Source organism: Heterocephalus glaber, unplaced genomic scaffold (genome assembly GCF_053883595.1).
Source record: "Heterocephalus glaber isolate CG9 unplaced genomic scaffold, H.glaber_assembly_v1.0 deba00001790, whole genome shotgun sequence".
Taxonomy (NCBI): domain Eukaryota; kingdom Metazoa; phylum Chordata; class Mammalia; order Rodentia; family Bathyergidae; genus Heterocephalus; species Heterocephalus glaber.
In genome coordinates this window covers 1-21,324 of record NW_028258473.1, presented here as the reverse complement: position 1 = coordinate 21,324, position 21,324 = coordinate 1, and the positions used below count along the sequence as shown (strand labels likewise).

Genomic DNA, 21,324 nt, shown 5'->3' with positions numbered 1-21,324 from the left:
AGAAGCAAGATATATCATGTACAGGTACAAATTCCCTATGATAAATGTTATCATTATGTACATCTAGAATGAACCCCCAAAATAAAAAATGATGTAAAAATTTTTTTAAAAGAATGAAAACATTGAAATCACAACAGGTCCTGCAGAAATCTAGAAGACCAACAATACCTACTATGATAAACTCTACTCTAGTAAGATGGAAAATTCAGAAGAAATGGGCAGATTCCTGTATACACGTGAATTACCAAAGATGAATCATGAAGATATAAAAAGTCTAAATAACCCAATATCAGTCAGTGAAATAGAAGTAATTTAAAAACTTCCAACAAAGAAAAGCCCAGGTCCTCATGGATTTACTGCTGAATTCTACAAGAACTTTAGAGAAGATCTAATGCCACTACCACTCAAACTCTTTAATGAAACTGAAAGGGAAGCAATATTCCCAAAGTTATTCCTGGAAGCAAGCATTGCCCTGATACCAAAACCAGAGAAGGATCCAACCGAAAAAGAGAACTACAGGCCAATCTCCTTAATGAACACAGATGCAAAAATCTTCAATAAGATAATGGCAAACAGAATACAGCAAATCATCAAGAACGTTATACACATACCAAGTAGGATTCCTCCCAGGGATGCAGGAAAAATCAATATAGGAAACCACATTAGCATAACAAAGGGCAAAGCCACATGATCATTTCAATAGGTACAGAAAAGGCATTTGAAAAAGTCCATCAGCCATTCGTCATCTAAAAAAAAAAAAACCCTATGGAAAATTGGAGTAGGTCTTTATCTCAATCTGATAAAAGCCATCTATGACAAACCAACAGCCAAAATCACACTAAATGGACAAAAAATGAAACTTTCCATTCTAAAATCAGGAACAAGAAAAGGATGCCCTCTATCACCACTCCTATTCAATATAGTTCTGGAAACATTAGCCAAAGCAGTTATACAAGAGGAAATGAAAGGAATAAGAATATGAAAGGAGGAAGTTAAACTGTCATTGTTTGCAGATGACATGATGCTCTACATAGAAGACACCCCTCCCAAAAAAAGAAGACCCCAAAAGACTCCTAGAATTAATAACCAAGTTTGGCAGCATAGCAGGATTCAATGTCAACACTCAAAAATAAATAGCCTTCCACTCCTTTCACAATAACATCGAAAAAAATGAAGTACTTGGGAATCAATCTAATGAAGGAAGTAAAAGAACTTTGCATGGCACTCTGAAAAAGGAGATCCAAGAGGACATCAGAAAATGGAAAGATATCCCCTGTTCTTGGATAGGCAGAACCAATATACTGAAAATGGCCATACTTCCAAAACTGTTATACAGACTTAATGCAATTCTAATCAAAATACCAATAGTGTAACTCACAGAACTAGAGAAAACAATCCTAAAATTCATTTGGAACCAGAAGAGACCTAGAATAGCAGAAGCAATTCTGGGCAACGAAGGCAAGGCAGGCAACATCACAATCCCAGACTTGAAATTATACTACATGACTACCATGATCAAAACAGCATGGTCTGGCAAAAAGTGTGTGTGTTGGGGGGGGGAGATTTAGCTCAGGGGTGCTGCACCTGCCTCACAAGTGCAAGGTCCTGATTTCCATCCCTGGTACCAAAAAACCAATTTTTTAAAACAACATTTGTATTTGTAGGAGTGCAAATTGTATTTGTAGGAGTGTAAATTGGTACAACCAGCATGGAGATTCCTCAAGATAAATAAATAAATAAATAAAACTAGGGGTTCCACTTGGCCCAGCTATTCCCCTTCTTGGTGAACTCTTTCTTCCTGAAAGAGTTAAAAGCATCACACCACAGCGATATGTGCGCACCCATATTTATAGCAGCACAATTTGTAATAGATAAATATTGGAAACATCCCAGATGCTGTTTTAGTTACTTTTATCATTGCTGAGACACAACACCCAACACTCAAAGTTAAAGGAGGAATGGTTTGGGCCAGAGATTTAGCTCAGTGATTCCACTTCCTGTCTTGCAAGCACAAGGTCCTGAGTTCGATCCCCAGTACCAAAATAAATAAATAAATAAATTAATTAATTAATTAAAGAAGGAATAGTTTATTGTAGCTCACAGTTTGTAGAGGTGTCAGTTCATAGTTGTCAGGCTCCAAGACATGGTGGGATGGCAAAGGGGCATTGCAGAGCAGGCAGGCAGAAAGCAGCAAGCAACAAGTAACAAGCAACAAGCGAGGCAGCAGCAGCAGCCTGCCTTTCCTTTTTATCCCTTCTAGGCTACCCACCCTTTGGGTGGTGTCATCCATACCCAGGGTGGGCTCTATATAGTGAAGTATTAATGAAAGAAATCAGTGAAGAGCTGAATAAACACCAATACATAAACAGGAGCTCATGGATTGGAAGACTCAGTATAGTAAAGATATCAGTTTTCCTCAAATTTATGTAGAGCTTTAGCACAATTCCAAATAATTGGACATCCCTAGGCAAAAAAAAATGAACCTTAAGTCTCAAACCTTACACAAAAATAATGTTACAATAGATCACACTTCTCAGAAGAAGAAATATAAATGACCCATAAATACATGAAAAATGTTCAACATCACTGTCCATTAGAAAAATGCAAATTAAAACAACACTGAGATTTTACCTTATACCAGGAAGAATGGCAATCATCAAGAAATCAAATAATAAATGCTGGCAAGGTTGTAGTGACAAAGGAACCCTCTTGTATCGTTGGGAGGGGGGAACGTAAACTAGTACAACCAGTATGAAAATCAGTATGGAGATTCATCGAAAACTAAAAATAGAAATTCCATTTGATCGAGCTATTCTCCTTCTAGGTATCGTTCTGAATGAGTTAAAGACATCACATTATAGCAATACATGCATACCAATATTTTTAGCAGCTGAATTCATAATAGCCAAATCTTGGAAGCAACCTGTATGTCCATCAACAGACAAATGGATAAAGAAAATACAATATTTATACAGAATTGGATACTATTCTGCTATAAAGAAGGATACATTTGAACCTTTTGTAGAAGAATGAATGCACCTTAAAAATAATATTAAGTAAAATAAATCAGACACACATGTTTAAATACCAAATAGTTTCTCTTATATGAGTAATCCAAAGTACAGTATAAATAAAGAGCAAAATAAAAGATAGATTAAAGGAAACAAGGAGATAGATCTACTGCAACTGGGACAAGGACCAGGAGATGAAGGGGTGGGGAAGGGGAGAAAAGAAGAGGACATAAAAAAAGTATTAAGACGTGTCATGTACAGGTACCAAATACTCACAATGAAAGTAGTTGTTATATATCACAAACATGTACTAATAAATAAATTAAAATTTAAAAGTAAATCACAGATTTAACTTTAAAACCTAAAGCTATAAATCTTTTAGCTGTAAAAGGGACAACATTTTTGAAATCTAGTATTAGACCAAGAGTTCTTAGACTTGACACTAAAAATATTGTCACTGGTGTGAACTCTTCGTACATGTAAGATGGAAATCAGACATAAGATGATTCTTGAGCCCACTAACATCCATCACCATTGCTTGCCCTCTTCTCCAGGACCCTCTAAAGGGGAGGGTCTTCACACATGCTTCCAGGATGTTACCAAAAAACTGAGAGTTCTTGCTCAATTCATACAGAAATCACAAATTGGCAAACCATAGCTCTTTTAGTGTCAATGGCCCTGAGCTTTGAATACCAGCAGGTATCAGCTCCTTTAATGTTAACAGCCCTTCTTGCTGCTTGGAGCAAGCAGCTACTGGTAGGATTCAGGGGCTCTTCCAGCACTAGAGATGGCAGTTCCCAGATGTTCTTTGTTGCTCTCCTTTGCTATCTGGCTGCCAGCCATCTTCAGTGTCAGCAGCTCAGTCACCAGCCACTTCAGACAGAAATCATGAAGGCCAAGATATGCTACTTGAAGAGACTTTATTAGAACTAGTGCAGAACTAGAAGAGCTTGCTTATATAGAGTGGTCATGGGTAAGGGAGAGGGTTTCTAGTAGACCTGACTGAGGAGGACTGCAAAGGGGTGAGTCATCTAGAGGGGCTGCAGGGTAAGGTACCTATGACAGGTCTGTGACTAAAGTCTGCCACAGACAAAGGAAATATTTCTTGAAGCAACCATGGAGGCCCGATGCAGCTGATGCCAGGCTATGGAGTGTTTGGAGCAGCTGTGAGATAAAAGTAGCCTTTGAGGAGCATCAGGCCTTTCTCTCCTGTCTCAATATGATCTATATAAGGACAATTTGATAAATTTAACCTCATCAAAATGAAAAATTTTTGATCTGAGAAAGACCCTGCTAAGAAGACGATAAAAAATAAAAAAGCTATGGACTGGGAGACAATACTTACAAAGCACATAATCCAACAAAAAAACTCATATCTAGAATGTAAAAGAATGCTAAAAACTAACAGTAAGAATTGTCTGATCAGAAAATATGCAAATGACTTAAACACTTTACAGAAGACTGTATGTTACTGATGACAAATGAACACATGAAAAGATAAACATCATTAGCCACAAGGGAAATACAAACTGAAACTACAATAAAATATGGCTATACACTTATTAGAATGGCTAACAAAAAACTGTGACAACCAGTGATGGTGAAGGTTCGGAGAAACTAGATGACTCACACTCTGCTAGTAGGAATATACAATGGTACAGACATTCTGTAAAAGATTTTCTTAAAAAAAACCCAAAAAAAACATATACTTTAAATATGACCCAGCAATTGCACTCCTGGACATTTTCCCCCAGAGAAATGAAGACTCACACAAACTCCTGTAGGCAGATGTTTATAGCAAGTTTTTGCATGGTATTTCAAAACTGAAAACAAACCAGCTGTCCTTCAACTGGTGAACTGTTAAGCAAACTACAATAAATCCATCGTATTTCCCCCAAAAAGAGGAATGAAACTTTGATACACATAACAAACTTGCTGGAAATGAAGTGGGTAGTAGAAATCACTGAAAAATTCTACATGCCCAATCATGGCACAAGCTGTAGAAGGCAGGATCTTCCCAACGGTATTTGCATTCCGTTAAAACTGGAAGCAGTGGTTGCTACGGGGTTTAAGAAGGACATATTTAGGGTCTTCCAACAGCCAATCATAGTGCCAGACATATCTGAGTGGGTGTAGCCCTGGAGAGACAGTGGCCAATAGTAGAGAGGGCTGTGACTGGGGTGATAGAAGGTAGCCCGTGAGGTCATCAAAGCACTAGAACTAGGACAGGCTGAGGATCTGTGGCCTGTTGGGTGATTTAAACCGTTGTGAGCCGGCACCAAACTCTGGTTCTTGCCTCCGGTTAATGTCATGGAAGACCTCCAGAGTGAACATCAGCGAATGCTGCGTCGCCACCACCGCGAGAAGAAAGAACTAGAGGCCCACATCCAGAGCCTGAAGAGCTCCGTCCCCAAGAGTGACAAGAAGAAAAGAAAGCAGTTGCTCCTCGACACGGCCTGCCTCCGGGCCAAGATGGAGTAGAGGCACCAGCAGGAGTTAGAGAAGTTCCAAGAGAAGTTCCCTGGCAACAGCAACCTGGATTCTGCCACCGAAAATCTGGCGAAGATGAATCTCGAGAACCAGCACCCCCACATCTCTAGGGCACAGAAAAGGCGAGAAAAAAGAGAGGCCATGGTGAGAGAGTGGCAGGAGAGGATCCTTTTGGCTGAGATGGAGCATCTGGCCAGCTTCCGGCAAGAGGAGGAAGAGAAGCTCGCAACCATCTTGGGAGCCAAGTATCTGGAGATGAAGGATATCCCTGCCGACAGCCACTGTATGTACCGTGCCATCCAAGACCAGCTGGTATTCTCCATGACGGTGGAGGGCCTGCGCCGCCGCACCACCGACTACATGCGGAAGCACGTCGACGACTTTCTGCCCTTCTTCAGCAACCCCGAAACAGATGACACCTGTACCCGCGACGACTTCATGACCTACTGCGACAACATCGTTCACCGCCCATCATGGGGAGGCCAGCTCGAGCTGAGGGCCCTGTCGCACGTCCTGCAGACCCCCATCGAAGTGATCCAGGCCAATTCACCCACCTGGGTCATTGGGGAAGAGTACCACAAGAAGCCACTCACCCTTGTCTACCTGCACTATGCCTGCAGCCTCGGGGAGCACTACAATTCCGTGAAGCCGCTTGCGGCTGGCGCAGCGAGCGGAGCAGCCCCACGCCTCTTCTAGGCCTTTCCATGGGCCTCACGGTAGTCATGGCAGTCACTCTGCGGCTGTCTCCACATCTCCTCAGTAAGCTCGAGTTTCTTCTCCTTTGATTTTCTGGTTTTCTTTGTTCTTTGCTTTAATTAAAATTTACCCTCCACCACAGTGTTCCTACCGCGCCTCCTTTCTTTCCCTCTCGTTCTTCAGGAGCTTCTTTGAAATAATAGGGGACAGGAAACTAAAATGGGGGAAATGTCTGCTTTTACTACCTGAGGGATGTCCCTTTGACACAGTTTAACCTCTTCTTGTCTCTACGAGGCTTTGCCTCTACCCCTGATTCAGAATTGGTAACATTTCAAATAACTTTGGGCTACAAATGGAAATGTTTGCTTTAATCCCATAACTTGAGATAAATACTAGGCATCTTCAGATTTTCCCATGAATCTGTTGGAGTACTTAGATGAAAATGGAGTTTATGTGATTGATATGCTTTGTGAATGCCTTTTGTTAGTTTTTGAAAAAAAATGTTATAGACTCTTCTTGGGTTTGCTTTTTTATTTATGAACAAGAGTTCTGTTAGTAACTTGGCTTTGTTTTCTTCATTCAAACTTCTGTGATTGCAAATTAATTTGCACAGGTGTTTGCTGAGCTCAAAATAGCATTTGCTCAACTTAAAAGGTAAATGTAAGTGTTAAATATAAAAAGCAAATTTAGATAACCTGAAAAGCTAGATAAAGTTTACTGTAAGATGTCAAAGATCTGAAGATTATTAAAGGAAGAGGAGATACGACTTTATTTAGGTAGTTGTTCCATTTCATTGTCTCTACAACTGATGTGAAGCAAAAAGAGACAAACTGATAAATAATTTAACTTACTGAAAGGGGTAAAACTCTGGATATTTTTTTCCTTAAATTCTTTTATTTTTAGGTATGCAACACAATTACATTTCTCATTGGGAACTTGTACCTTTACATGATGCATCTTGGTTCTTATTTTTTCCCCATTCCTAGCCCTCCCTTCACCCCCTCCACCCTTCCCTATTTACAAAGACTTTATTTCCATTTTTTCCATTTCTCATCATTTTTCCTTTCCCTTCTTTCCTTTCCCCTGCTCCTCCCACTACCCTTACCCCTTTGGACCTTTTCTTCCTATTTTGCATTATTGGTTATTCATTCTAATCATCAGTACATGTTAGGTATACATGACATTCATCATTGGGAATTTGCACCTTTACATAATCTCTCTTGGTTCTTATTTTTCACCCTTGCCCAGCCCTGCCTTCAACCCCTCCATTCCTCCCTATTTACAAAGGTTTTGTTCCTATTTTTCCTTTTTCTCATATTAATTCCATTCCCTTCTTTCCTTTCCCCTAGCCCTCCCACTTCCTTCCCCTTTGCCCCTTTTCTTCCTATTTCACATGACCTATTATACATTTTAGTCCTTATTAACACTTTCAGTTTCTCACACCAGAGAAACTGTTTGGTATTTATACATGTGTGTCCTATTTATTTCACTTAAGAGTATCGCCTCAATGTGCATCCATTTAGCTATAAATGTCTCTAATTTCTCATTTTTTATGGCTGAGTAGGACTCCATTTTATAAAAAAAACCACGTTTTCTTTATCCAGTCTCCAGTTGATGGGCATTTGGGCTGTTTCCAAGTTTTAGCTATTACAAACTGTGCTGCTATGAACATGGGCACACATATATCACTGTGGTATGATTCTTTTAATTCTTTGGGGAAGATCCCCAGCAGTGGAATAGCACGGTCAAATGGGACTTCCAGTCCTAGTTCTTTGAGGTATCTTCATACTGATTTCCACAGTGGTTTACACTCCCACCAGCAGTGGAGCAGGCTTCCTCTTTCCCCACAGCTCCGCCAGCATTTGTTATTGGTTGATTTCATGATAGCAGCCATTCTTTCCAGAGTGAGGTGGAATCTCAGCGTTGTTTTCATTTGCATCTCTCAAATGACCAGTGACGTTGAACATTTTTTCATGTATTTATTTGCTATTTCTGCTTCTTTGTCTGAGAAATGTCTCTTCATTTCAGATGCCCATTTTTGGATTGGGTCTTTAAATTTGGGAGGCCTGCTCTTTTTAAGTTCTTCATGGATTCGAGATAGTAGACCTTTGTCTGAGGAAGAGCAGGTGAAGATTTTTTCCCACGTTGTGGGTTGTCTCTTCACACTGCTGGTGGTTTCTCTTGCTGTGCCGAAGCTTTTTAATAAGAAGAGATCCCACTTGTTGATTGTTTGTGCTAGTTCACGGGCAACTGAGGTTTTGTTCATATAATCTTTTCCTACACCGATGTCTTCAAGGGTTCTACCTAACCTCTGTTCCAACTGGTTCAGAGTTTCTATTTTAATATTTAGATCTTTAATCCATTTCTATTTTAGTTTAGTGCATGGCGAGAGATATAGGTCTAGTTTTAATCTTTGGCAAGTTGAAGCCCAACTTTTCCAGCACCATTTATTAAAGAGGCTATTTTTCCTCCAGTGAGGGTGTTTGGCTCCTTTATCGAAGATGAGATGGCTGAGTGTGTCTGGCGTTGTTTCTGCATCTTCTAATCTGTTCCACTGGTCCTCAAGTCTGTTTCTTTGCCAGTACCATGCTGCTTTTATCACAGTAGCTTTGTAGTAGAGTTGCAGGTTGGGGATTGTGATACCCCATGCCATGTCTCTGTTACCTACAATTGCTTTTGCTATCCTGGGTCACTTCCTGTTCCAAATGAATTTTTGGATTGTTTTCTCAAGGTCCGTGAAGTATGCTGCTGGGATCTCAATTGGAATTGCATTAAATCTATATAGCAGTTTTGGAAGTATGGCCATTTTCACTATATTAATCCTTCCTACCCAGGAGCAGGGGATGTCTGTCCATTTTCTGATATCGTCTTCAATCTCTCTTTTCAGAGTGCCATAGTTTTCAGAGAAGAGGTCTTTCATTTCTTTTGTCAGGTTGATTCCTAGGTCTTTCAGTTTTTTGGATGCTATTGTGAAAGGAATTATTTGCCCTATTTCTCCCTTAGTGAGTCTGTCATTGGTGTAGAGGAAAGCTATTGATTTTTGTGTGTTGACCTTGTAACCAGCTACTTGACTGAATTTGGTTATTAAGTCTAGAAGACTTTTGGTGGAGTTCTTGGGGTCTTCTATATAGAGTATCATGTCATCTGCAAATAATGGCAATTTGACTTCTTCATTTCCTATCTTTATTCCTTTTATTTCTTTCTCTTGCCTAATTGCCGTGGCTAATGTTTCCAGAACTATATTGAACAAGAGTGGTGATAGCGGACATCCTTGTCTTGTTCCTGATTTGAGTGTGAAGGATTTCAGTTTTTGACCATTTAGTATGATATTGGCTGTAGGTTTTTCATAAATGGCTTTTATCAGTTTGAGGTAGAGAACATCTATTCCAATTTTTTGTCGGGTTTTTATCATACATGCATGTTGGATTTTCTCAAATGCTTTTTCTGCATCTATGGAGATAATCCTATGGTTTTTGTCCTTGGCTCTATTGATATAGTGTATTACATTGATTGATTTGCGTATGTTGAACCAACCCTGCATCCCTGGGATGAATCCCACTTGATCAGGGTGTGTGATCATCTTGATGATCTTCTGCGTTCTATTTGCCAGAATCGTATTAAGGATTTTTGCATCTATGTTCATTAGTGAGATTGGCCTATAGTTCTCCTTTTCGGTTGGGTCTTTCTCGGCTTTGGGGATCAAGGTGATGCTTGCTTCCAGGAATGAATTTTGTAGTACTGCTTCCCTTTCAATTTCATTGAAGAGTTTAAACAGTAGTGGCAGTAGTTCCTCTCTAAATGTCTTGTAGAATTCAGCAGTGAAGCCATCAGGGCCCGGGCTTTTCTTAGTTGATAAGCTTTTAATTTCGTTTTCAACTTCATTGGTTGATACTGGGTTGTTTAGAATTTTTAGGTCTTCTTCGTTCAACTTTGGTAATTCATATGTATCTAGGGATCTGTCCATTTCTTCTGTGTTTTCCATCTTATTGGCATATAGGTTCTGGAAGTAGGTATTGATGATCCTCTGTGTTTCTGCTGGATCTGTTGTAATTTCACCCTTTTCATTCCTAATTGCATGGATTTGGGCCTTTTCTTTTCTTTTTCTGATAAGGTTGGCCAAGGGTTTGTCAATTTTGTTGATTCTTTTGAAGAACCAACTCTTGGCTTCATTGATTTTTTTGTATCATTCTCTTAGTCTCCATTGCATTGATTTCTCCTCTGATCTTTATAATTTCCTCCCTTGTATGAGCTCTGGGGTTGTCCTGCTCTTCTTTTTCTAGAAGCTTGAGGTTCAGCGTCAGCTTGTTTAATTGGGCTCGTTCTGTTTTCCTAATATGCGTATTCACTGCTGTGAATTTCCCTCGTAAGACTGCTTTCCTTGTGTCCCATAGATTCCAATACGTTGTATTGTCATTGTCATTTAATTGAAGGAACTGTCTGATTTCTTCTTTAATTTCCTCTGTGACCCATTGGTTATTCGGAAGTGTGTTGTTCAGTTTCCACGTGCTTATGAAATTTTTCCAGTTTCTTTTGCTATGGATCTCCAATTTCATGGCACTATGGTCTGATAATATACAGGGCATAACTTCAATTCCTTTGCACTTACTTAAACACCTTCTATGAGTGAGTATGTGGTCTATTTTGGAGAATGACTGGTGTGCAGCTGAAAAGAATGTGTATTCTGATTTTGTGGGGTGGAACACTCTCTAAACATCTGTTAAGTTCATTTGTTCGAGAGGTTGATTGAGTTCTAGTATTTCATTACTTATTTTTTGTCTAGTTGATCTATCTATTTGTGACAGTGGGGTGTTGAGGTCCCCCACTACAATTGTATTAGTGCATATATGACTTTTCATGTCCGTTAGTATTTGTTTTATATAGTTGGGTGCACTAGTGTTTGGTGCATAGATATTTATGATTGTCATCTCTTCCTCTTGGATTGTTCCCTTTACAAGGATGTAGTGTCCTTCTTTGTCCCTCTTAATCAGTGTCAGTTTGAAATCTATTTGATCTACAAAGAGGATAGCTACTCCTGCTTTTTTGGGGTTCCCGTCGCATGGAGGATTGTTTTCCACCCTTTAGCTTTCAGTCTAGGAATTTCCTTTTGAATGAAGTGTGTTTCTTGTATGCAGCATATTGTTGGATTTTGCTTCTTGACCCATTCTGCCAGTCTATTTCTTTTGATTGGTGAATTGAGACCATTAACGTTGATGGTTATAACTGAAACCTATTGACTTATCATTGCCATGACTTCTTCTCTTTGTTGTGTTCTCCCCCTTTACATTTAATTTCTTGTTATGCCAGATGGGTTCATTCTGCTTTGCTTCCTGGGATTGTGATCCTCAATGTCTGTTCCTAGGATATTGTGTAAAAGTCTTTGGAGTGCTGGTTTGGTATTCACGAAGTTCCTAAGGTGCTCTTTGTCATGAAAGTATCTTATTTCTCCATCCATTTTGAAAGATAGTTTTGCAGGGTACATCAATCTGGGTTGGAGGCTGTTTTCTTTTAGGGCTTGGAATATGTCACTCCAAGCTCTTCTTGCCTTTGATGGTTTGTGTTGAGAAGTCTGCTGTGATTCTGATGGGCTTTCCTTTGTATGTGATTTGTTTCTTTTCTCTAACTGCTTGTAGAACTTTGTTCTTCTGTTGAGTTTCTGGAATCTTAACAAGTATATGCCTATGTGCAGATTTTTTTTGATCAAGGCTATTTGGAGTCCTATATGCCTCACTTATCTGTATGTCAAATTCTTTTCCCCTCCTTGGGAAGCTTTCTGCCATTACTTCTGTGAAGAGATTTTTTATGTCATCTGCACTCTCTCTTGTTTCTTCTTTGACTCCAACCAGTCTTATGTTATTCTTCTTTGCATTGTCTAGCAGCTGCTGGATTGATTTCTCTTGTTTCCTTATAATTTTGAAGCAATTTTTCTTTTCCTGGTCACTAATTGCAATCTTATCTTCTATATCCGAAATTCTGTCCTCACACTGGCTCATTCTGCTGTGTAGACTTTCAATGGAGGTTTTCATCTCCTGGAAATTTATTTGCTTCTGTTTTATGGATTCCATTTGTTTCCTATGTTGGGATTCCATCATGTTCCTCAGCTCCTCTCTAGGTTTATTAATCATGACTTGCACTAGGAGCACAATCTCTCCTGTTATCTGAGAAATTATTTCTGATTTCATTTCTTCCAGATCCCCTTTTGTTGCCAATTCAGTGGGTCCAGGTGGTTGAGTATCAGAGTGTTCCATCTCATTTCCCTTTGGGGTTGCTGTAGGTGATCTGGAAGTCTGGTTTTGAGACTTATTTACGTGTCTTCTCATATCGACTGGGGGAGCGGGGGGGGGGGGGGCGGGGCGGGGTTGCTGTTGGCCCCAGTGTGGCTCACCTCCTCTGAGCTGGGAGAGGTGGGACAGGGGCTGGGAGCAGCGGGAGGGATGGTGGCCCGGAAGCCCCTTCCTCTGGTCCGGGAGTGGCGGGACGGACAGTGGCGCAAAAGCCCTTTCCTCTGGGCTGCTAGTGGCGGGCTGGTTGGTGGCCCAGAAGCCCCTTCTTCTGGACCAGGAGCAGTGGGACAGCGGCTCAGAAGCCCCTACCTCTGGCCGGGAGCATTGGGACGGACGGCGGCCCGGAAGCCCCTTCCTCTGGGCTGGGAGCAGCGGGATGAATGGCCAATTTTCTTTATTCTTCAAGATATCAAATGCTATGACCTTATTCAAGTTGATCTACCTTGTCATATCAACTAGTATGAAATCTGAGAGATCTGGACTTAGTGACTTCTTTAATTACTAAAAAATTTAAGACAATTTTAAGAAACATTAAGGTAGTTGATCTCTTTGACTATATCAACAACTTCTGGGAGGCAAAAATGAAACAGCTGGGCATGGTGGCACACGCCTGTAATCCCAGCACTTGGGAGACTAAGGCAGAAGGATTGCCATGAATTTTTGGCCATCCTGGACTACAGTGAGCTCAAGGCCAGTCTGAACTGTATAAGGAGACCCTGTCTCGAAAAACCAATGAAACAAACAAACACAAAAACTGTGAGCCACAAATTTAGCCGGGCATGGTGGCACATGCCTATAATCACAGCCCTCGGGAGGCTGAGGCAGGAGAATAGCCGCAAGTTTATGGCCAGCCTGAGCTTCATAGTGAGTTCAAAGCCAGCCTGAACTACATAATAAGGCCCTGTTTGAAAAAGACCAAGAAAAAAAAAAATGTGAACAATATAGTTTTGCTGATGTTTGAGATCTGTCAGTATATTAAATAACCCTAAAGAATATTAAAACTGAAATGATTTGCAATAATTTTTCATCTTTAGATCCTGTATTTTGGTGAGGTTAAATTCATTAAAAATTCTTTGTATATTCCAAACATTAAAAAATAAAGTATATCAGTTCAAAAACTTTATTAAAAATCTTTATTCACAAACTTTATTAAAAAGTATGCAATTTGCTTAAAAAATAAAAGCTGTTTAAAAATACCTGCTTCTCTGTTTTTGTGTATTTGCGACTTCATTCATATACAGTTTATATACCAGGATCTTCTTCAGCAAAGGACACCTGGTCGTCGGGAAGCAAGTATAGAGGAGAACAGATCAGGCTTTGGGGAGGAGAAATGCACCTGCAGTTTTGGTAGTGGCCTGGGGGTGAAGTGTTCCCCAGGGAATGATTTAGGGTGCAACTTTCTCTGGAGGCTGACCTGCATTATGTTTCAATAATTGAAAATATGTAATGGTTTCATTTGAAGGCACTGTCATTACTGTGTTTGAAAAGGAACCCCCCACTTCCAAAACCTCACCAATCCAGGGCTGTGTTGCAGGAGAAAAAAGAGTTCCACCCTGTTTTCTTTTGGGTGTTCCCAAAATACAAGTATGAAAATCCTGCCAGATCACTCAGATTGCTCCCTGTGTAAATGTGTGTGTTAGAGGTTAGAAAAAGAGGAACTGGTTGGTCAAGGGAAGGAGACTTGGTTGAGTCAGGAGCCGAAGGACAAGAAAGGTGCTCCTGTCTATTAAAGGGGGAGACATCATCTGTCTGAGGGAAGGGCCATAGGCTATCAGATGGAATCCCGGCTAAAGAAGGGCACCACGCAGCCAAGGAGGTCTGGCAGAAAAGCAAACATAAGCAGGAGAGGAGGATATGGGCTGTGACAAGTGTGAGGCTAGGGAAGGGGCCTGGATATGGGCATGTGCCTGTCTTGTAAAAGGAGCACAAGCTGAGGAAGGGAGCCTGGCAGGGAGGACCCTGGAGTATGAGAAGACCCTCACAGGAAAAGATTGCTGGCCAGGGGAAGACTCTGGCAAGGAAAGGGGCCAAGGAGAGAGTCATAGATAAAAAGGAAAACCTTGTAGGGAACAGGGAAAGGGGACGTTACTAGAACCTCTGCATTAAGTCCTAGTCTCCTGCGAGCCCCGACAGCACAAGGCAAATTAACGTATTATACAGGAAAGATAGAAAAAATAAGACTTAGAGAAGAAGCTGAGCTTTGGGCCTGATCAATGTTGCTCTGGTCGGCAAAGACGAAAGCCCTTGAACCTGCCACACTTTTATTCAGTACATCGGGAGAAACAAATGTAACAGATGACTCAGGGCAGAGAGTTCAGTACATTGGGAGAGTAACAAATGTAAAAGGTGACTCAAAGGGCAGTGGCGGCAGCGGCAAAAATCCTAGAACAATGAAGAACTATGCAGATGAAGTTTTTGTTCCTCCTAGGATGTCTTCAGCTGGTGTAATCTTGCCCTGGAGCATCATAGCATCACCGGACCACTGAGGTTTTCGCTGTGACTGGAGGCCAAAACGGAGTTATGTCTCCACATGCCATAGCTGGGCTGTAGGCAGGAGAACCAGGCCTAATCATAATTTCAGTTGTGAAATGATTTTTCCCCCAAATTATGTAGACTTGCTCCTGACAAAACCTGATGGTGGGAGAGATCTGAATACTGAGAACAACATTGGCTGGAGATGGGTTAGTAAACCTGGCCAGGCGAGGAGGCCTAGCAGGTGCAGAGGGGCTATTAGGGAAGGGATCAGATAGGATCCAGACAGAGATCCTGGCTGAGTGAAAGCACATGATTGAGGAAAGGGGCCTCACTGAGGACAGGGCACAGGATAGGGATGGAGTCTGGGTGAGGAGAGGGTCCTGGCTGGCCAAGGGGAATCAAGTGGAGTCAAGGAGCTTGCCTGGAGACAGGGATATGAGGATGAAGGAGTCCTGGTCAGAGAAGGGGCCCTGGCTGGCCAAACTTCCTATGTGAGTGAGGCAGCACAGGTTTAGACACAAGTTCGGCCTGAGGAAGATTAGCGGGCTGCCAAAGAGGGCCTACCTGTCAGGGGCCACAGGCCAGGGAGAGGTAACACACTAGGGTAGGGGCCTGGGTAGGGTGATTGTAGAAGGAGGTACCGGCTGGGCAATGTGGCCTGAGGGTGGCATAAGTGGGTATAGGCAAAGCCTGCCTAGCAAGGGAAGGAGACCTGGCTGGGGAAGGGGACCTCACTTGGGAGGAAGGCATAGATGAATGAAGAGGGCCTGGCTAAATGAGGGAGCTTGGCAGAGAAAGCAGGCATGGGCAGGTTAAGGGCTCCTAATAGAGGTGTGGGGAGAAAAGTAGGCAGAAGGGGGGTTAGTTGATATGCAGTGGTGGCTAACTTATGGTACGCGTACCACAACGAGCTGTTTGTATCATTGAAAGCTCTAAAAGATTTGCCATCACTGGTATAGGGTACAGGTTGGCTTAGGATGTAAAAGGAATTCCTGGATTTTGAAGGGAGAAGGGCTAGAGAATAGCACCTGGCTGGAAGAGGAGGCATTTACTTGGTAAGGGTTTCTGAGGGTGTATCAAACACATGAGCTATGGGGGTGGCTTGAGATGGGGCACTGTTGTAAGAGAAGTGTGCTCAAGCTGGAAAGGAGGCATAGGCCCAGCAGGGACCCTAACGGGGGAAGAGACCAATAGGTTGTTTAAGAGGGTCAATATGGACCTTGCTAAGTTATGTAGTGCTGGGGCTACCCAAGGAATTCTGTTGTCCATATCATCAAGATGGTAGAGCCCCATTTCACAGGCTTGTCCCTGAATGTCAGAGAAATAACTGTTCCTATCTTGGGAACCCTCATGATCTTATTGGGCCTGTTCCTTGCTACCCCCACTAGATCTGCCTCTGGCGGAAGGGAGATGGAAGCATTAACTCAGGCCACATCCTGGTCATATCCAGGGCACAAATCAAGAGCAGACCTTCACTGTGGGATCTGGAGGGACACCAGGGATTTTCAGTCTGTTCCATTCTCTAACAGTGACTCACAGTCGTTGAGGACAGCAGCTGTTTTGGGCAGTTTCATGTATGAAAGCCATGGGACACTATTTTCAAAGAGATCCAAATTCCAGAAGTAACTTTCATGTATTTACTTACTGTTTTCCTTTTACTCATTAACATACTTCTCCTTTCTTGAGATGACAACAAAAAATAAAGTGCCTGCTGTCTGCAGATGTGGGCTCTGGAGCCTAGCTTTGTGACTTTGGATAACTCACTTCATCTTTCTGGGCCTCAGTTTCCTCACTGATAGCCATAGAATAATCAATGCCTGTCTTAGATATATCTCTTGAGGAAGTTAGAAGCGTTAAATGAAAATTCACATGAAGCACCCGATAAATAAATGTTCAATAGTGTTAGCCATGATTTGTTTCTATCTGGGAACCCAAGAACATGACATTATCAGCAGTCCCGTGACATTATCAGCAGCCACTCCCTGATTTTGTCTATGGCAACTTTGGGGGCCGCTTGACTTTTTGCTGTTGAGGTGCAAAGCAGAACCTCTCCTAGGGCTATCTGTCCCAGCGGTTCCCATCAGGGCGTCTATAGGAGGTCACCCAAAGTACTGTCCTGCGGACAGGGTAGCCTGAATTCTCAGGCCAGAGTATCTTCTTTCTAGGCTTTTTGTACACGAACACACACTAGACTCAGTTTTAAGGAGCAAAATTGGTACCATTCGATTAAAATTGTTTTTTTAAAAAAAATTAACAATACATTATAGCCGGGGATGTAGCTCAGTGGTGCTGCGCTGCCTGGCAAGCCCAAGTTCCTGAGTTTGAGTCCCAGTACCAGAAAAATATTTTTAAAAACAATACATTATAAAAATTTCCCTATACCTTTAAGCAGTCTTCAATATGATGTTTTTCAATTTTTATCTTTTATTAGTACATGTTTGGAGTATGTAATGATTATATTCCCCCCTGGGAAGTTGGCACATGTACATAACACATCTTAATTCTTTTTTCATCCCCTTCCTGTCCTCCCCTCTTCCTCCATCCTTGATCTCCTTTTCTTTGGTAAAAGATCTGTCTCCATATTTGCTATTATCTATCTTTTATTTTGCTCTTTTTTTATATTTTGGGTTTTTTCATGTAAGAGAAGCCATGTGATACTTAAGCTTGTGCGTCTGACTTATTTCACTTACTATTACGGTCCCAAGGTACATCCATTTTCCCAGAAATGACTCAAGTTTATTATTCTTGATGGCAGAGTAGTACTCCATTGTATATGAATGTCACACTTTCTTTATCCATTCATCTGTTGAGAGACATATAGTCTGCTGCCAAGATTTAGCTATTATGGGCCATGCTGCTATAAACATGACCATGCATGTGTCCCTATACTATGATGTCTTTAACTCTTTCAGGAAGATACCCAAAGGAGGCATAACTGGGTCAAATGGAACTTCTAGTTTTAGTTTCTTGAGGCCTCTCCATACTGATTTCCATAGTGGTGATACTAGTTTACATTCCCACCAACAACATGCAGTAGAAGGGTTCCTTTCGCCCCACAACCTCACCAGCATTTACTGGTTTTTGAGTCTTTGTTAATAGCCATTCTTTCTGGAGTAAAATGGAATCTCAGTAAAATGGAATCTTGTTTTAATTTGCATCTCTCTAATGGCCAGAGAAGTTGAACATTTTTTCATGCATTCATTGACCATTTGTACTTCTTCCTCTGAGAAGTGTGTTTACTTTAGTTGTCCATTTTTTATTGTTTTTTTTTTATTTTAGGGATCTAATTTCTTTCTTTTTTGTTTTTTGAGTCTTACTATGTAGTCCAGGCTGGCCTTGAACTCACAGCGATCCTCCTGACTCAGCCTCCTGAGTGCTGGGATCATAATGTTTTGAGCTCTTTATGACTGCATTCTAGCCTATGAATGTTCCATAATTTATTTGTCTAATGCTATCGTTGAACATTTAGATTGCTTTCAATTTCTCACTATCATATACACCACTGTTAATACCCTTGTAGTGAATCTTTGTCTATATTTTTTGATGATTTTCATTTGATTAGATTTCAAGAAATGATCTAGGTCAAAACAATAGGTTTTTAATAATGCTGGAAAATTGGCCTCCAGAAAGATTGCACCAATTTATACTTCCAGGGTAAGGGAGACTTACCTTTCCACATAGTTGCTAACAATGAAAATGATCATCTTTGCTAATTTTTTTTTAGGTAAAACTGTTGTACTATTTGACCCTTCAGTGATTACTAGTGAGACTGAATATTCTTCTGTGTGTTTACTGGCATGTCTGATTCATGCCGGAACCAATATTTTAAAATTTATTTCCTGTTCCTAAATTTTCCCTAATTTTCATAGATATTTGTCTTTTTTCTAGGGGGTTTTAAATAAGTCCTTCTGTATTAATGAATCTGGACACTTGTTATTTGAATATTTTAAAAAATAGTTTTTCCCATGCCAGGCATGGTGGCACACACGTGTAATCCCAGCACACAGGAGGCTGAGCAGGAGGGTCAGCCAGAGTTCAAGGCCAGTGTGGGCTACATAATGAGTTTAAGGCTAGCCTGAACTAATAGCGAGACCTTGTCTCAAAAAGTTAAAAACAACAAAAAAGAAGTTTTTCCCATTTGTTTCCATTTTGTTTTTGTCTTTTTGCTTGTTGAAGTTTAAAATTATAATGGAATCTATCAGTCTTTCTCTTTATGGTTTCTGACTTGATGGTAGGATCAGAAACAACTTGCTTTCCCATCTTGCGATCAAATCAGTATTCGTGTGTAGTTTATTTCAGATTTTTAAATTCTTTCTCTTTATACTTAGCTACATTTAACATATACACCTGGAAATTACTTGGGTGCAAGTACATAAGTTGATATCCCCCAACTATGATAGCCAATTAGCCCAGCACTATTTATTGAATAAGCCCAGCACCATTTCACCACTGATTCAAAGTGCTAACTTTCACATAATTTACATTTTTATAAGAGGGTAAATCTTTCAATCATTCATTGCTGCATGCATTTCATTGACCTCAATCTGAAACTGTCTGAACCTTTCCATTCATCCATTCCTTCACTATTTACTGAAGACAAGAGTGATAAACCATAGCTTAGAGAGATAAAAGATCCAGTCTTACTGCTCATCATCTAGTGGAAATAGCAGACAGGAAAACAGACAGAAAACATGACCAATAGGTGATGGAAGGAAGCACAGAGAAAAGACACCTCCTCTGGCTTGTGGTGTCAAGGAGGCTTTCTGAGAACACAGCCAAAGCAGAGGCAGGAAGGACTGAAAGAACAGGCTGTCTTCCTGTTCAGTCCAGCTGAAGGGGAAAGGTGAGAGAGTTGTGTGAAAGAGGCTGGAGAGGGAGGCAAGAGCAGTCTCCCATCTTAAGTAAAAATTGTTTTAATATCACAGGTTAAATGAATACAAGTTAAATGAGATGCCATTTTTTATCAGTCCCATTGGTAACGAGTGATAATATGTATTGATGGGGGACTGCAGAAACAGGCACTCTAAAATATTGCTGATGGCCTATAAATAGGTACTGTCGCTTAGGAGGGCACTTTGGCAACAGCTTTCAAATTTAAAGTGCATAAACCACTATCATTTCTTTTTATACGTGTAAATACACAGTTTTTGCACGTGCAGGACTAGAGTATATATTTAAAATAAGTGGTTGCTTTTGAGGAGGAGAATCAGGTTGCAGTCGAGAAAGGGTGGGAAGGAAATTTTCCCCAGGGTGTAGAAATGGGTAGTTCTTTGTTTCTTTCATTTCTCCTGCTCGGGATCAAACCCAGGCCCTTGAACATGCTAGGCAAGTGCTCCACCACTGAGCTACATCTCCAGCCCCAGCTTTCACTTTTAAACAATATAGGTCTAGCCAGGCATGATGGCCCACACCTGCAATCCCAGCATTTGGGAGACTGAGGCAGGATGGTTGCTGCCAATTTGAGGCCAGCCTGCACTACATAGTGAGTTCAAGGCCAGCCAGGAATACATAGTGAGACCCTGTCTCAAATAATAAAATAAATAGGGCCGGGGATTTAGCTCCATGGCGCCACGCCTACCTTGCAATCGCAAAGTCCTGAGTTCGATCCCTGGTACCGGAAAAAAATAAATAATTAATAAAATAAAATAAAATAAATACACAATATAGTTCTATACTGTTTAATTTTTGTATTGTGGTGAAATATACACGACATAAAAATTTACCGTTTTTACTATTGTTTTTTACTTTTGATTGGACTTTTTAATGTGTTGCTTTTTTTCCTTTTTATATGGTTTGATATGGAAAGCCGTCTCTTGAAGAAAACTTCCATTCTCACTGAGAGTCCTTGTTGTTAGTGTCTATTGGAGAGGTTCCACATGCTAAGTACTTTTAAAAATCAGCAACACCACCTTGAAGCTATACTCTTAAGTGAAATAAATTAGACATACATGTGTAAATATCACATTATCTCTCTGGTGTAAGAAACTAACAACGTAAATAAGGACCAAAATGTATAACAGACAATGTGAAATAAGGAAAAATTGTTCAAAAGGAAGGGGAACTAGAGAGGAGGGAGGAGAAAGGAAAGAAAGGAAAAAGGTAACATGAGAAAAGGAAAAAATGGAAACGGGGCTTTTGTAAATGAGGAGAGGAAGAGGGATTGAAGGGAGGGGAGGGAATGGGGAAAAAGGGAGTCAAATCATGTGCATGTACAAGTTCCCTATAATGAATATGATCATTATCTAAATCCAGATCGTACCAATAAAATTAAAATTTCAAAACCTCAGCATCTTCCTCCACCTGCCCCGAAGGACCCGAGTTTGATCCCCAGAACAAAAACAAACAAACAAACAAAATCAGCATCAAGAAGA

At 40.8% G+C, this 21,324-nt stretch overlaps 1 protein-coding gene across 1 annotated transcript; it reads left to right on the top strand.

Moving 5' to 3' along the window:
• The first annotated feature begins 4,225 nt into the window (after positions 1–4,225).
• On the top strand, positions 4,226–7,422 carry Otud6a (OTU deubiquitinase 6A). The gene is given in 1 exon segment (XM_087203209.1): positions 4,226–7,422. A coding segment is annotated over 1 exon segment (876 nt). The 5' UTR covers positions 4,226–5,321; the 3' UTR covers positions 6,198–7,422.
• The last annotated feature ends 13,902 nt before the right edge of the window (positions 7,423–21,324 follow it).